The 17,441-nt window shown below is 40.5% G+C and overlaps 1 protein-coding gene across 3 annotated transcripts in view; it reads right to left on the bottom strand.

Annotated features, from left to right (window-relative positions):
- ogfod3 (2-oxoglutarate and iron dependent oxygenase domain containing 3) overlaps positions 1–17,441 on the bottom strand; it is a 45,908-nt gene that overhangs the window by 14,096 nt on the left and 14,371 nt on the right. For all 3 annotated transcript variants that reach the window (XR_004500792.2, XR_004500793.2, XM_033611213.2), the window contains exon 8: positions 5,269–5,392. Coding sequence is in view for 1 of the 3 variants with exons in the window: in XM_033611213.2 (XP_033467104.1) it covers positions 5,269–5,392 (124 nt within the window). In the remaining 2 variants the exon portion in view is untranslated. The remainder of the gene's footprint in view (positions 1–5,268; positions 5,393–17,441) is intronic.

The raw sequence follows: 17,441 nt of genomic DNA, 5'->3' as shown, positions 1-17,441 counted from the left end.
TTGATTTTACAGTAAATGCAACTGCCAAGCAACTTACATGGGATTAAACCCCATCTTAGAACGTGTATCCAGTTTTCTTAAAACACATGGGTATTTACCAGGCAGGGAGGGTCGAACAAAAAGATGCCACTGGTTGCATTACAGTAAGCATTAGGATCAAGCTTTTGTAGCATTTGATCTTTGAAGGTCCATACTAAGGACTTTTGATTTTTCACATTCAACTCTAACCTTTCATTCTCCTTTGATTCCCCCAAGTACAATATTAGAATGAGAATGAGATTTACTTACAAGAAAAAAAAAAAAAAATTAATTGTAACCCTAATTTTAATAACACATGCACATACAGCACCTTGTGAAACAGGAATTATCCCTGTTATGTACCAAGAACTACTCCAGTCATTGATTTTTATATTAAGCGTCTCTATGTTTGCAGAAGTGCAGCCACCAAGGTCAAACTGATAGTTTTAAGGCAGCAGCCCAGCTGAGATTATCTAATTCCCCTGTGGCTGTCTAAGCTGGCAGGTTAACCCCTATTGGCTCCTCTGAATGACAGACATGCCTTTTTTTACTGTCTGTCCTTCCAGTGCTCTGTTTGTATCTGCCTTTCCAGGCCAAACACCCTATCTCTCTATCAAATATCTACTCTTTATCTATCCCCCAGATATTTTCTGTCTGTGGACATCCTCCATACTGTACCCCTTCATGCCCTATAGGGGACGCTTTCACATTCAGTAAATCCATCAGTCATCTCTCTACCTCTCCTCTAATCCTCCACTCTTTTTCCTCCTCTGTACTTCCTCCACAACTTGAACAACACTCCTACTTCAGCCCCCCCCCGTGCTCACTATCATTACATTCTGACATTTGCTCTCTCTGACAGCCAAGTCCTGATTGTCGTCCCGGTGTTATAATTACACCTTATTCGTCTCTGTCGCCTCAAACAGCCATGATTATCTCAGCGAACTAATCATCCGTCCAGATATGAGGATCAGACTCTCACCTAGTCAAAACCTGTCAGTCAACTGCCCAGCATGCAGCACAGAGAGTTCCTCAAAGAGGTGAGGTGTGTTCTGACAGAGACAAATAAATGATCTGGGCTATCGATGCATTATGCATGGGGTTTTGCTGTGTCTCCTATTTGATGCACCTCTCTAAATAAAAACCACAGTGACAGGTGTAATCACAGTCATTGGGTTTCACCAGTGGTGGTGACAGGTTTGCCATATTTAGATTCTTGAGTGTGCTCCAACTCCACTGAGAATTAGAAACCCATCAAGGAGGAACTTACTTCTCACTTGTCCCAGCCCTTCCTCCTCTTTTTCTTCTTCACCCAGCAACTTCCATTGGGTTTAAGATCACAGTGTCACCATTCTCTCTGTTGTCTGGAGGTTATTCTCAATTCACTGATGCAAGATGGCTGTCACATGAGATGGCGCGGCAGGCAAGCCACAGTTACTCTTTATTACCATATGTCCTTCAGTCAACGTCCCTCACCGCTCCATCATAGGACACTATCATTGGCCCAGGATGCTTCGCTGTTGCTCACTGACTGGGTAAGAGGCTTGTGTCTGACTGGCACATTGGGAGTTTGATGGAGATGAGAGTCGAGATGACACGCAGGGGGAAAAAAGGAGGCGTGAGGAAAAGTGAAAAATTACAGGCCAGGAAAGTGAAGGATTGCTTTTTTGAATTGCTGTTGATTAAACCTGGCAGAAGAGTTGGATTAGAGGGCAGGAGATGATGGACAATGGGTGAGATAAAGGGAAGGAGAGTAGAGCGGCAGAGGAAAAAAGGGACAAGGTGAACAGAGACGGCAGAGGATGGCTCACTGTCAGATATGATGAGTGAAAGTAAGGCTGTCAGGGAGAGGTAACAGCCTCAGGAGATGTTTTCCATATTGAACAGATTCACTTCCACTTTTGCACAAACCTCTTTTGCTGGAGTACAAACTGCTACATAAAAGAGTCATAGTATGGAAACCAGTCATGATAAAAGAGCCACCAGTAGAAATACCTTTCTTCAATAAACTGTGCAAACCTACTGACTTGTTAGTGCGGGGTTGCTAACTCTCACACATTGGGCATAAGTCTCACGCTCTCACGACACCAAGGCAAATCTCACGCCATAACACTGCGACAGCAACAGAGTTGAACAATCTTGTAATGTCAGGGCTGCCAACTCTCACACAATGAGTGTAAGACTCATGTAACTGACACTTTTTACACTTTGCATGCCACATGTCCATTTTTCATGCAGAGAAGAACAAATATGTGTAATTGCTGTTGTGATTGTTGATCACACAGCTGATCGATTGATGAGAGCAGACTGACAGCACAGTGACAGGCAGAAATAGATCAGAGCTTTTCATCACAGCACCAAAGTGTCTGAATTAACAGTCAAATGTTCAGCAGTGGAAAGTGACTTATTTAGACCTCTACAGAGTGCTTTGCTTTAGTCTAAGTTTCAGTCAGACTTTAGATGGACTTCTTTATAAATACAAGGACGCATCCCTCTGTGCCTTTCATTCAGCTGCTCACGCTGTGCTTTCATTATTAATATAAGGGCCGAATTTGGTGATTTGACAAGACAAACTATCTTGCTTTATTTTCACCCTTTATCTTACCAGAAATATTGATGGGCTGTTGCCAGCTGTTGAAGAAGTCGGCCGACTTAAAACTTGTTTCTCCAGTAAAACTATTGATAGCACACAGCACAAGTTAAAGTGAAAGTGCTGCAGTCAGGAGATGTAGACCTTTTATCAGTACAATGCACCTAAACTTACTGAAAGTTAGTTCAAGAGGAGGCTTTTAATTCTTACATAATGCTGGATAGTTTGATGAATAATAATGTGTCGTATTTCAGTTGTTACATTTTGTGAGTTAAAATCTGAATCTGCAACATAACCATTAACATTTATCTGTCAGCTAAATGTAGTGTCAGTATAAGGCTTTAGAGGCCCTTTGTAAGTTATTCTAAGGTTCAATGAGTTAAAATAGTAATATAATTCAGCTTTTTTTCATATCTCAACATCATAATAGATATAATATATAACTCTACTATGACTGTTTGGGCCATTTCTGGTAAAGTCCACCCTGATATGATTATTCTCTCAATATCTTATACAGGGGATATCCAATTATTATGCTTTTTTCTACACCGTTAATTCAATTTATCTACACGGGTGCAGATTGTATGTATATATATCATATTATACATTACTAGCACTATTGCTACTGCTATTTACTTCTTATTCATCATTTGAATTTGGCATTTAGAGAGGCTGATGTAAGTTGTGCACCCTTGAGACAAGCTGATGGTTTTGGGCCATGGATGTATTATTGGATCTGGATACTGGACCCCAAGATGGTGCCCGTTCAGTCTAATGAGAATTGCTCGCCTGGTGCAGACGCCATAGATGTTTCTAGCAGGAGTGGGTGACTCAAGTCAGACTTCATTTGAGGACTTTCTTGAACAACACTGATAAAAGACGTGACTTGACTTGGTATTTATGATTTGAGACTTGACAGACTTTAGACAGATGATTTGGAAAGACCTGACTTTTTTTTAAATTAAATATTTGCATTTTTCTCAATAATGAGCAGATATGTTTTGTTTGTGAAACATGATTGGGTGATTTCTAGTGCAATGCGTGCAAATTTCGCAATCTACTAAGAGGCGGCAAAAATAATGAGACTTTGGATTCAAGGATTATATTGCCATAGACAGTAGTGACAACAGCACAGTGGCATGTAAGGTCTGCAGCTCAAAAATTAGTGAGACAACCGCCACAACATTCCACTTCCATCACTGCAAAACCCCCTCAGAAAGGTACACATTTGTGGCTTTTTAGGTAACCTGTTCGCTTATTTGGTGGCCAAACTCTAGATCTCTAGCTAAAATTTGCACACATGACTTGGTCCCACTTCTGGTTTTTGGCTTCTGGGTTTAATTCCAGGGTATGCAGCCCACTGCATATGTGCAGTGGTATTTCTCCCGCTGGTCCCGCCTATGAGTTCCCGTTTGGATCATGGACTTTACATTGTGATGACGTCACATGATTTTAAATTGGCTGTTTGGCTGCAGTTTTACAAATATAAATCTCCATGGATCAAAAATTCACAATACCAAGCTTCATATTTGACCTTGTTTGTAGTTCGAGTCATCCTGTCAACAGTTTCACAGACGTCTCTTTTACAATGGTGGTCAATGGCATAATCCTTTTCGGGCCGCAGGGGATTTTTTCACTGAAATACAAGGCTGAGCGAGGCTCCTGAGGGCCTGTTTTGGGCTTCACTATATAAATAACATTTGAATTACACAAAAATGTCCCCTGTTGACCTTTCTGTAAAATTCCACATTTCTAAGACTTTCTGTCAATAACTCAGATTGTTTCCATGACCTTTCAATGTTGTTTTTGAGCTCAGAAACATTGTTAAGGTGTGTGTGTTTTGTGTTTCATCTAGCTAAAAGACAAACTCTGCCCTGGGGAAAATGAAATTGAAAAGTTGCCAAAGTTGAAAAGGAGCACACAGTCAAGACAGCAGAACAAAAGTAGAAGAAAACAGCTGAAAACTCACCAGCGAGTTCAATGGATGTCTGAAACAAGTTGGCAAACTCATTCTGGCACATTCCTTTAAAGTGAGCAGCTCGGAAACTTCACTGATTTTCCACAAGCTCCCCAGAGAATTGATCCAGTTCCCCTGTTTTTAAATGCCTCACATGTGCCTCTGAAGTCCCATGGTACTCCATGAACTGTCCCTGAAACCCTGTACATGTTATTCTGCCATGTGGTTTTCACACAGGCAACTTCAAAATATCCTTTTACTCGCAGCCTTGCCCATATTTTCCATATATTCTATACATACACACATGAGATCAATATGCTCTTATGTGTACCCCTCTGGGGACTATATGCAAGGTAAAGCCTAATCCCCTGCATCTTCACTGTGCAGCAGTCTGTGCTGCTGATTACCCACTTACAAAGGATTACGCCCACTAAAACCACCTCCACATTCATAATGCAGCTTAGTACATCAATTATAATTTCATTTTTAGAATGACTGTATTAATTAAATCCTTTATCTATCTCACATCACTTACTTTAAGTGTGGATTAATGGGTTTTTATAGACAAAGCCGGGAGTTACTACTGATAGTCTTGATTTACAGTATCCGGCCTTACAGAAAGCCGAACATCAATGTCTTTGAAGCTGAAGCTGGTAAAAGTACTATATCACGTAAATTTGATTTTTAATAGCTGCTGGGTTACCTGCCCGTGGCTCCACTGTGCGGTTGCCATTTTGGTCCATGAAGATAAATCTTCCTCCAGTGAAGTCAGAGCCGTAGTCAGACAGGTACAGGAGTGAGGTGTAGTCAAAAGAGCCATAAGTCACCTGACAGAGAAAGAGAGAAAGACAGAATCTGCATTAAAATGTAACTTTACTATCTATCTTACGGCCGGCACAAAGCAGCGCACAGCAAAGAACATGTGTCATTGCTCTAGACTGACAAAGATGTCACCACAGCCAGCACCAACGTCAGAGCGAGTAGCAAAATGAAATTGAACCCATCGATGCGCCATTGGGTGTGTAGGTCTTATAATTGGTCTTGGTATTGCTATTTTGAGGCAGCAGAAAGCGATTGTGCCATAACTAACTAAAACCTGGTCAAACGTCAGAGTGAAGCAGTATTTTCCTGCTATTTAAAGGGCACATTATTCAGATATTAAAATGAGCTACAAAGGCAGGTTCACAACACGTGAACACTCTGCTTGTTATACACACAGGGATGCACGAATGGGTTGCAGGTGAGTGAAATAAGACATCATTAATGAGGAAATTATTAATGACATTCTCTAAAATGTGAACATGGCAGAGATCAGATAAGAGCTGCTGTCTGACTCCCCATGAAGAGAGACATTGTGCACATTTACACACACAGAGTGGCATAACTTCACTGATCATTTCTGAAGCTAAAAGTTTCTTCTGTTTCCTCTGTCAAGTTTATAACTACAGTTTTTAGTTTTGCTGCTTAAATGTCCCCTGATATTTGCTGCAGTGACATTACCGCTCTTATTGCATTACTCTCAGCAGATAACTGCTTGCTGCTCCACTTTGTTTGAATCTGCAATATAAATAGCAGTGCACAGGGTGGATGCGCCTTGGTTTTAAAGGGAATTGGAGATGATACTCTGATTGGTTGAATTAATGTTATGCACAAAACACACCTATGAATAATTAAGGGACTAAATACAACCCCTTTGCCCCTTGCGCCTTACTTTGCACTGAGATTGTGCACCATTTAACCAACAAAAGTAAAGCTAAACAAACACTAAATGCACTTGCACCATGCACTTTAGACCATGTGCTGTAGATCCAATAACCACTTGGACATGATTTGCTGATCAAAAGTGATGAGTTAATTCTCAGTGACGCTGTTCACAACTTCTAACCATTCTTTCATCCTTTGAGATCACATGCAAAATGATCTTTTTTATTATCAAAATCTTAGATATTCCATAAATATCTATAACATAGAATGTTTATGATGTCTGCTTAATTGGAAAATAAACTCCCAGGTGACCTTTTTTTCTTTGTTTTGGTTTTGACATGGATGTCATCTTGTGGCAAATTTTCTGTGCGACTTTACATGAAAGATGAAAGGTGAATTTTCTGTTTACATTCCATGTGACACATTTCTACACAAATCTACTAACATAGACTTGATAAATAAATCTACTTACTTACTGCATATTCTTCTTACTGTGTACTATTGTATTGTACTGACTTCCCAGTACACTCTTACCTACTGTTGCACTCTTATCTTTACTATACAATGACGACAACTCTGTGTGTGTGTGTGTGTGTGTGTGTGTTCCATGTTTTTCTCCTCACTGACTTGGTCAATCCATGTGAAATTTGGCACAGTGGTAGAGGGTCATGGGAGGATGCCAATGAAGCAATATTACATCAATTGGCCAAAGGGGGGGCGCTATAGCAACCGATTGAAATTGCAAACTTTGAATGGGTATATCTCATGCCCCGTATGTCGTAGAGACATGAAACTTTGCGCAGAGATGCCTCTCCTCATGAGGAACAAATGTGCCCCAAGAACCCATAACTTCTGGTTATATAGATTTTCCGCCATTTTGAAATTTTTGAAAAACACTTAAAATTTATCTCTTCCTAGAAGTTTGACGGATCTGCATGAAACTCGGTGAACATAATCTAAGGACCAATATCTAAAGTTCCCTCTTGGCAAAAGTTGGATAACTTACTAAAACTGAGTTTCTATAAGGCAATGAATATTGCGGAGGGCGTGGCTCATCACATAAAGGTGTATAACATCTCAAGGGTTTCACCGATCACCACGCAACTTTGTAGGCATATGACCACACATAATCTGAGGGGACCCCTCCATTATTGACCCCATCAAACAAAATGGGGGCGCTAGAGAGCTAATTTCTTATCTAGGCCTAACCGCCATATCGATTTTTACTAAACTTGGTAGATATGTAGAACAGGACGCCTCAAGGTGACTGGAGAAATTTAACTCTAATTGGCAACTGGGTGGCGCTATAACAACAGAAAAATGCTTAGAAATGGCTAAAATGCGACAGATCGCTGTGGCTCCCCCTGTGGCCGAATGTTGTTGTTTTTTTCTAATTTTTGGTATGACTAAGTCATGGTATGGTATGCTGTACTCAGTGGGTATGGACTCGTTTTATTTACTATGGAGCTCAGTGCGCTATATACAGTACAGGCCAAAAGTTTGGACACACCTTCTCATTCAATGCGTTTTCTTTATTTTCATGACTATTTACATTGTAGATTCTCACTGAAGGCATCAAAACTATGAATGAACACATGTGGAGTTATGTACTTAACAAAAAAAGGTGAAATAACTGAAAACATGTTTTATATTCTAGTTTCTTCAAAATAGCCACCCTTTGCTCTGATTACTGCTTTGCACACTCTTGACATTCTCTCAGTGAGCTTCAAGAGGTAGTCACCTGAAATGGTTTCCACTTCACAGGTGTGCCTTATCAGGGTTAATTAGTGGAATTTCTTGCTTTATCAATGGGGTTGGGACCATCAGTTGTGTTGTGCAGAAGTCAGGTTAATACACAGCCGACAGCCCTATTGGACAACTGTTAAAATTCATATTATGGCAAGAACCAATCAGCTAACTAAAGAAAAATGAGTGGCCATCATTACTTTAAGAAATGAAGGTCAGTCAGTCCGGAAAATTGCAAAAACTTTAAATGTGTCCCCAAGTGGAGTCGCAAAAACGATCAAGCGCTACAACGAAACTGGCACACATGAGGATCGACCCAGGAAAGGAAGACCAAGAGTCACCTCTGCTTCTGAGGATAAGTTCATCCGAGTCACCAGCCTCAGAAATCGCAAGTTAACAGCAGCTCAGATCAGAGACCAGATGAATGCCACACAGAGTTCTAGCAGCAGACCCATCTCTAGAACAACTGTTAAGAGGAGACTGCGCGAATCAGGCCTTCATGGTCAAATAGCTGCTAGGAAACCACTGCTAAGGAGAGGCAACAAGCAGAAGAGATTTGTTTGGGCCAAGAAACACAAGGAATGGACATTAGACCAGTGGAAATCTGTGCTTTGGTCTGATGAGTCCAAATTTGAGATCTTTGGTTCCAACCGCCGTGTCTTTGTGAGACGCAGAAAAGGTGAACGGATGGATTCCACATGCCTGGTTCCCACTGTGAAGCATGGAGGAGGAGGTGTGATGGTGTGGGGGTGTTTTGCTGGTGACACTGTTGGGGATTTATTCAAAATTGAAGGCACACTGAACCAGCATGGCTACCACAGCATCCTGCAGCGACATGCCATCCCATCCGGTTTGCGTTTAGTTGGACAATCATTTATTTTTCAACAGGACAATGACCCCAAACACACCTCCAGGCTGTGTAAGGGCTATTTGACCAAGAAGGAGAGTGATGGAGTGCTGCGGTAGATGACCTGGCCTCCACAGTCACCGGACCTGAACCCAATCGAGATGGTTTGGGGTGAGCTGGACCGCAGAGTGAAGGCAAAGGGGCCAACAAGTGCTAAACACATCTGGGAACTCCTTCAAGACTGTTGGAAAACCATTTCAGGTGACTACCTCTTGAAGCTCATGGAGAGAATGCCAAGAGTGTGCAAAGCAGTAATCAGAGCAAAGGGTGGCTATTTTGAAGAAACTAGAATATAAAACATGTTTTCAGTTATTTCACCTTTTTTTGTTAAGTACATAACTCCACATGTGTTCATTCATAGTTTTGATGCCTTCAGTGAGAATCTACAATGTAAATAGTCATGAAAATAAAGAAAACGCATTGAATGAGAAGGTGTGTCCAAACTTTTGGCCTGTACTGTACAACAGCAATTAGCTCGACAAAACTGACATTCCTGTAGTACAGTAAGCAGTCTGTGTCAACACAAAGCACAACTGAGCAGAGATTTGTATATAAGATACATATCCAGGGTTGACTGCCAAGGTGAAAAAACATCTATACATTTGGACCAGTATGGCTCACGTGAAGACAAATCGACTTTATATTTTGCAGCATTAGCCAATTTACTCACACAATAACTACTTTTTTTTTCCAGCATGAATGAAATGTTTGTGGTGAGATACTACCTTTTGCAGATATGTACAGAGTTGTGAGGTCCCATGAAACAGTTGTGACAATTATCATTTGGAGCTGAGAGAAGGTTCAGAATGTTTAAAAAAATGAGCATAAGCGACTGAGAAATACTGTAAGTTCAGACTTAAAAGGGCACTCAGCAAGGGTTCTGAACAAAAGGTCAGTTTACTCGTCATGGGGAGCTCTAATCAGCCTATGAAAACAGTTTAATGTTTTCTGAGGCTCCCGAGGGAGGTTTGGAGTCTGAAAATGTAACCCCATTGAGGTTATCTCAGCTTAGGATAAGAGTAACATTTATTGTGTTACAAATCAGAGGCCTGGAGTTTGAAAGATACGGGCGGACACAAGGCAGGTTGGGTGAATGAATAGATGCTCTTTAATTGCATTATGGGAAGTGTACAATCCAATGCTCAGAATATCTATGTTTCAGCTGCACTGATTTTGAAGTACAACACTAAATTGCTGGAGTAAAATACAGCTCCTAAAAATTGTTCACACAAAGTCTCAATGCTGTCAATTAGATTTAGAGCTTTGATTTTCTCCCAGAAGCCAACTGACCCCAACCCGAGTCGCTGGATATGGGCTGGGCTGTAATTTCTCTTTTTTTTTTATTTTTGTTTTTTTGAATGTAGACCTTATTGTCTGTATAACGTCATGAATAATTTATGGGTTGTGGTACCATGAACCCATTATAAACAATGAAATGTTTTAGGTAATGATTTGCTTACATACTGGACACAAACAGCAGTGCACTTCACAAGGGCGCATGAAACTAGCAGTTCTCATAAATAAATGGCACGGGTTGCACTGTAAAGGGGGGGGGGGGGGGGTCTCGTGGTTTGGGCTTGGGTCAGGCTTGGACAGAATCTATGTGGGTTCATGTAGGGTTAGGCCTGATTTTGGGGCCAGAATAAAGCTCTGATCAGATTAATCCCTGTTTTTTCCCTCAATCCTTTTCTGTTAAATCATTCACAGCACCAATTTCCAAAAAGCTTTTACAGTGCTGCATCGTGATCACTTCACACATCAGATGTTATTCTTTATACTCTAAGGGTGCTTCATGTGTACAATGTACTGCGCTATTTGACCACAATGTGTGTGTAATACAAGACTTTATAGTCACTGCAGCGTCTCAGCTGCGTTTGTGGACACAGTGTCAGAGATTCTTGTTGGAAGGAGCAATGTTTGGTCTTCTCTCTTATTTTAAAAAAAGTATTTGCACTAATAAGAACCCCTTTATATTCAAAATTGATGTATAAAATGTGGGCATACTTGCAAATCGCACTGGTGCAACTATTAATGCATTCAAGTGGATTGTAGTCTTAAGGCAGGCCTGCAATCTGGAGCCCCGTCTTAAGATTTAGCGAAATTCATTCATGCAAAATGAACTGTGCTGTGAGATGTTTATGCTGCACAAAGTACAACAGCACTAATAAGAGATGCTCAGATCCATGAGAGCCAAGTGAGCTCAGACATACAGTGTGTAGCCTTAATGAAACATCAAAGAGTGAGTTTTGACGGGGAAGGAGGATGGCTGCCTTTTCAAAAAGTCAAACAGTAATTTTAGACCCAGAGTGCTCTCACTTGATCTTACCTCAAAGAAAGAAAAACAAAATGGACTGCCGAGTTTCATGAATCGCTGAAACAACTTCAAACCACCCTGGTTCAGACAACATGTATAAGTGTTTCCATCTGAGTTCTACCAGTTCAATATGCAACTTTTCACATTACATACAAATTAATTCATATAAATGAGCAGTGTTTATCTGTCTGGATGACTGTGTCTCTGCCTGTCTCAATGCTTCCCTTATCTAAAACTGCCTTTTCATTGATAACTGAGATGCTTTGGGTTGTGTACAATTTGTTATGAACAAATTAAATGAAAAACTGAGTTTTAATTTACTAGGTGATACAGCAAATTGGAGTCATGCCATCAACAACTCTGGAGAAAAGAGAGAGAAAGGAAAGTACACAGAAGCTGTGAGGACTAAGACGCCGAGTCATTATGTATACTTGTATAAAGGTATTATGATATATTGCCAGCTAGGGGTGCTTGATTAGCCCACAGTGTACGACATGATAATGTTGAAACAGCATTAACCGGTGGCAGGCGGCCAATAGAGAGCGAACCTGCTGCACCCCACAAGCCACAAAACTTAATTCAGTGTCAGCGAGCTTCACAAATTATTACATTTATAAAATGAGAAATTAATTGGTTTTACTTTTTAGCTTTTTAATATTATTTCAAATGAGCTATTATGTATTCTCCTTCCAAATGGGAGCCATTTCTGTCATGCAGTACACTCTAATTCAACACTACATTATTCCTGATCCCACCACCATCTAACACAAGTAAATGGATGTGAAACAGGTGCAGAAGACAGCACCCATCTGCAACCAATGAAACAATAGGATTCATGATTGATTGGCTCAGAAATCAGAAGCTGGAAAGAGCTAGGTGGCATGGTCGGCTAAACTGTAGGCTGCTGCCACATTTTATATGCACTATTGCATATTTACATTGCTGTAACTATGACAGAAGCAGTAGGCTTTTAAGCATTAAGCAAAAGTGCTGAATATAACAACCAAGACAAGACAATGTAATCATTATGCTGATGACACACAGGAATAAATGTACATTCTGGGGAACAAACAATGTGAACATTTTAATATCATGATAATGATAACCAAAGTTATGATGATTATCATCACTGGGTTTACCTGCTGCATCCCCACTCTGTAAACCAAGTAATAGTGAAACAAACCCATTTGCATGCTTCGCCTGCCTCTAGCAGACTGTTGATAACTTTGTTTAGACAGTATTTACTGTGAGTTTGTCAAGCACTGTAATCAAACAGGGTTTGATAATGATAATTAAAATTTGAAATAGTAATACAAACTGTCAAGAATTTTACTGCAGTTTATTGTGAAACCGGTGGCTGTTTCATCCCTAATACATTCAACATCAATGTTGAATTAATATTGAGTTTCAATTTAAACAGAGTATGCTAGAGTGTAGGCAGAAGCCCTCAGTGCCTGTATCCTACCCGTATAAATCTGTTATGGTAAACATGTTGCTAACAAGTACAGATGAGCACATCTGGCAACATTGAGTGATGTCTGTTTTTGGACTGGAGGAACTTTTTCAGTTCTATAAAGTCCTCTCCCAGCACGAGAGGAACCATTAGTTATGTATATGAACAGTAACTGGGCAACACGTACACATGTATGTTTACTGGTTGAACACAGTTGCCTGACCTGCCATTTGCCTCTGACTACTCCAAGTGTAAAAAGTTGACAACTTTGTCTGATGTCAGGCAACAAACACATGAGTCAATGCAGCACCTGAAACTTCTTTTTTATAAAATCATGTTAGCTGTTTAAACAACAGACGACACAAAACACAAAAAAACAGTTCAATGAAAGAAATGGAAGAAAACATAGACAAACAGACCAATGGTAAGGTCCGGGCTTTGCTGAGTATACGTGCAACCATGGAAATACAACACAATTTTGACTCATTAAAGCAGAAATGATGTTGCTTTACCAACTGTTGGCCAGCTTACAGTGTGTCACTTCAGCTCTAGTTCTTATTGTTGATGCGGATGCAAACAGAAACTGACCAAATGTCGCCCCTTCTGTTTCTGAGATAAGATGCTAACTAATGTTATATCATCCAGCGGGACCTTATTCTACATTTCTGGTTGAGTTTTCTGATTTTCTTTCTGACCTCGTAACCCATGCAGATAACATCATAATTTTTGGTGACTTTAACATACGCGTTAACTGTAAAACCGATCCACTCACCAAAGCCTTTACTTCCCTAACGGACACTTTTGGTTTTGCTCAGCTGGTTCATGAACAAACGCACTCCAATAGTAACACACTAGACCTTGTACTCACCCATGGTATTAACATCTCCGACCTGTCAGTTTTGTCATATCCTCCCACACTTTCTGATCATTGCCTTATTAAATTTAGAGCCGACCTGCCACACCGGCGGTCAAATCATACTGATACTTTTAGCAGCCGCCGTATTGATGACTCCACCATTTCCAAACTCGCTGACCTGCTCCCGCACTCTCTTGCTACTCTGCCAGAGCAATCTGTATCTCTTGATGACCTCACAAATGATTTTAATTCAATCTTAAGTGCCACACTTGATTCCATTGCACCCCTTCGCACAAAAACACGTCGCTCCAAAAAACACTCGCCCTGGTTCACTGACACCACACGCACACAAAAACACGTATGCAGAAAGCTAGAACGTAAATGGCGCTCATCTAAGCTTGAGGTTTTCTGACTAGCTTGGAGTGACAGCCTTCAGGATTACAAACATATGCTCTCTGCTGCTAGAGCCTCTTACCTGTCAACTCTTATTAACACAAATAAAAATAACCCAAAATTCCTGTTCAACACTGTTGCAAACCTCACTCGCCAACCCTCTTCTGATACCAACTCTCCATTTACAGCTGATGATTTTCTTGAGTTCTTTAATGTCAAAATCTCCTGTATCAGAGATGAAATTAGCAGCCATCTACTTAATAAGTATGTAAACCCATCCCCTAGCCCGGTTTTAAGAATCTTAGATGAGACTATGACACTCTCGCACTTTCAGACCATCTCTCTAGATGTGTTTTCTAAATTACTGCTCTCATCTAAACCTACAACCTGTTTATTTGACCCTCTCCCGGCAAAACTAATTAAAGAACTCCTTCCGATTCTTGGCACCCCACTACTCAACATTATTAACAGGTCCCTCTCATCTGGCATTGTCCCCACTTCTTTCAAATCAGCTGTAATCAAACCACTACTCAAAAAACCTACTCTTGATCCTGACGTTCTCAACAACTTCAGACCAATCTCAAATCTCCCTTTCATCTCAAAGGTCTTTGAAAAAATAGTCTCCAGTCAACTCACTGATCACCTTTCACGCAATAGCCTCCTCGATCCTTTTCAATCTGGTTTCAAACCACTACATAGCACTGAGACTGCCCTCACTAAAATAACCAATGACCTTCTCCTTGCATCTCACTCCAATTCTTCTTCACTTCTCATTCTCCTAGATTTAAGTGCAGCTTTTGATACGGTCGATCACAACATTCTGCTAGATCGTCTGTCCAATCACGTAGGCATCCATGGTACTGCACTTTCCTGGTTACAATCATATCTGAATGACAGAAAGCACTGTGTCTCATATAAAAACACTACATCCATATCCTCCTTAGTGCAGTTTGGCATACCACAGGGATCTGTATTGGGTCCCTTACTCTTTTGTATATACTTACTGCCCCTTGGTGACATATTTCGTAGATTTGGCATTAACTATCATTGTTATGCCGATGACACGCAAATTTACATTCCACTTACACCTGACAATCAATCCCAAATTACAAATCTTGAATCCTGCTTAGCTGCTGTTACTCACTGGATGTCACAAAATTTTTTACGACTGAATGCCAACAAAACCAAACTACTAATCATAGGCCCGAGCACCCAACTACCACTCCTCACTGACCTTAGTCTAAACACTGATAACTGTGTTGTCACCCCAAAATCAACAGTTAAAAACCTTGGTGTGACTTTTGATTCATCTCTGTCCTTCGATGCTCACATCAGGGAAATCACTCAGACAGCATTTTTCCATCTACGCAAGATCTCAAAGATCCGTCCCCTCCTAAATACCTCAGATGCAGAAATCCTAGTTCACGCCTTTGTTTCATCTAGACTAGATTATTGCAATATCCTCCTCTCTGGCCTACCGCAGTGCAGCACAAACAAATTACAACTTGTTCAAAATGCAGCAGCCAGGATACTTACCAAAACCAGGAAATATGAGCACATAACCCCAGCTTTAATCACTCTCCACTGGCTCCCGATCCAGTCCAGATCAGACTTCAAGCTGCTTTTACTCACCTACAAATCTCTTCATGGCCTAGCACCCCCATACTTATCCGAACTAATCACTCCATACGTTCCAGCACGTGCTCTCCGTTCACAAAATGGTAACTACCTCACAGTCCCCAAAGTTCACAAAAAATCAGTAGGTGGTAGAGCATTTTCCCACCATGCCCCACTTCTCTGGAACCGGCTCCCCCAACCACTAAGGGATGCTGAATCTGATACTGAATCTGATGACATCTTTAAATCAAGACTAAAAACCTATTTATTTTCCCAAGCATATGCCACAACTTGATAGCACTTTTTTTTATTGTATTTTTTAATTGTTTTTTTTTCTTTGTAAATAATTGTGCTTATCTGTAAATTGTATTTTTCTAATGTATTTTGTCTATGTGAACTGTAAAGTGTTTCGAGACCATGTTTATGGTGATTTTACACTTTAAATAAAGCTGAATTGAATTAATGGCCAGAGAAGTGTTTTTGTAGAACATTATGATGTCACAGTAAAGTTGACCTTTGACCTTTTAGGATATAAAATGTCATCACTCCATCATTTTACCCTATTAGACATTTGTCTGAAATTTTGTAATAATTAGCTTACAAATTCTTGAGTTATGGCCAAATAACCTGTTTTGTGAGGTCACAGGGACCTTGACTTTTGATCATCAAGCACCAAATTCTAACCAGTTCTTCTTTGAGTCCAAGGTGATGTTTGAGCCAAATTTAAAAAAATTCCCTCAAGGTGTTCTTCTTTAGGTATCCTGTTCTCGAGAAAGGGACATACAGACAGACGCACACATTGACAGATGTACATACAGATGGACAGACCCACAACCTGAAAACATAATGCCTTGGGCCACAGCTATTGCTGGCGTGGAGGATTAAAAAGCCCTTGAAGGTATGTTGTTGTTGGGGGAGCTCCCCAGTGGGCAGTTCCTCTTAGAGGGTTTCCAGAACTGTTGGGCCCGAAAACACCTTTTGTCTGTCTACTGTGTGGCTCTGGGCAGGTAGTCGGGCTTTTGTGGTTGACAATGTAGTTGTTAAGAGCAGAGTTTGTGGGCCAGACAACCAAAACAATGTGCTAAAAAGGGCTAAAATACAGCATAAAACTGAGACAAAAGTATTGGTCGGTAGTTGATACACCCAGAATACATTTTCTCAATTCAGATTTTAACTAGCCAGGCAAATTGCATCAATTTGATTCAAGTTCTGTTGTTGCAAGTCATGCCATCAAAAAGTCTGGAAGCTATTTCACAGGGATGATTACTGTATCAACAACATGGTGTATATATTTACTACAGCAGCACGACAAGCCAAGGTCATGAATGAAAATATTTGACATCAGTGTCTGCAACTATAATTCAGTTTCATTACCAAGGCAGGTTTATCGCTGCTACGAATGAGATAAAACACACTCTCCGTGCTGTCTTATTACGACTGGTGCTATGACACCATATCAGCGATGTGATCGATGGGGAGAAAATTCACCACCAAAGACGTCAGAGGCCATTTACATTTAAATGAGGGTTGGGTTTGCTAATTAGCCCCAAAATGGCGGCAGAGACAGATGGGGAAGAGAAGTGGGTCCTTTCAGATTACATTTTTCCAGCTGTCGAGGGCCAGCGGGAGAGGATGAGGTGACAAATATTAATATGAGAAAGGCGACTGCAAACACTCTACAGCCCAAGAAATACCACAATCAAAGTGAATATGGACTATTAGTTCCTTTTCCTCTCACTATTTTTCTTATTTAGCAAGAGAGAAGACAGAAATCAATATTGTGACAGATGCTTCAAATTACACAGGTAATGGCAATAAATACCTCCAAGCCTACAGTCTAAAATTTAAGGATATCAGTTCTCCTACGCTAAATTGTAATGATCCGT

This window comes from Epinephelus lanceolatus, chromosome 21 (genome assembly GCF_041903045.1).
Source record: "Epinephelus lanceolatus isolate andai-2023 chromosome 21, ASM4190304v1, whole genome shotgun sequence".
Taxonomy (NCBI): Eukaryota; Metazoa; Chordata; class Actinopteri; order Perciformes; family Serranidae; genus Epinephelus; species Epinephelus lanceolatus.
Note: the sequence above shows the minus strand (reverse complement) of the source record. Positions and strands in the feature narration are given on the sequence as shown.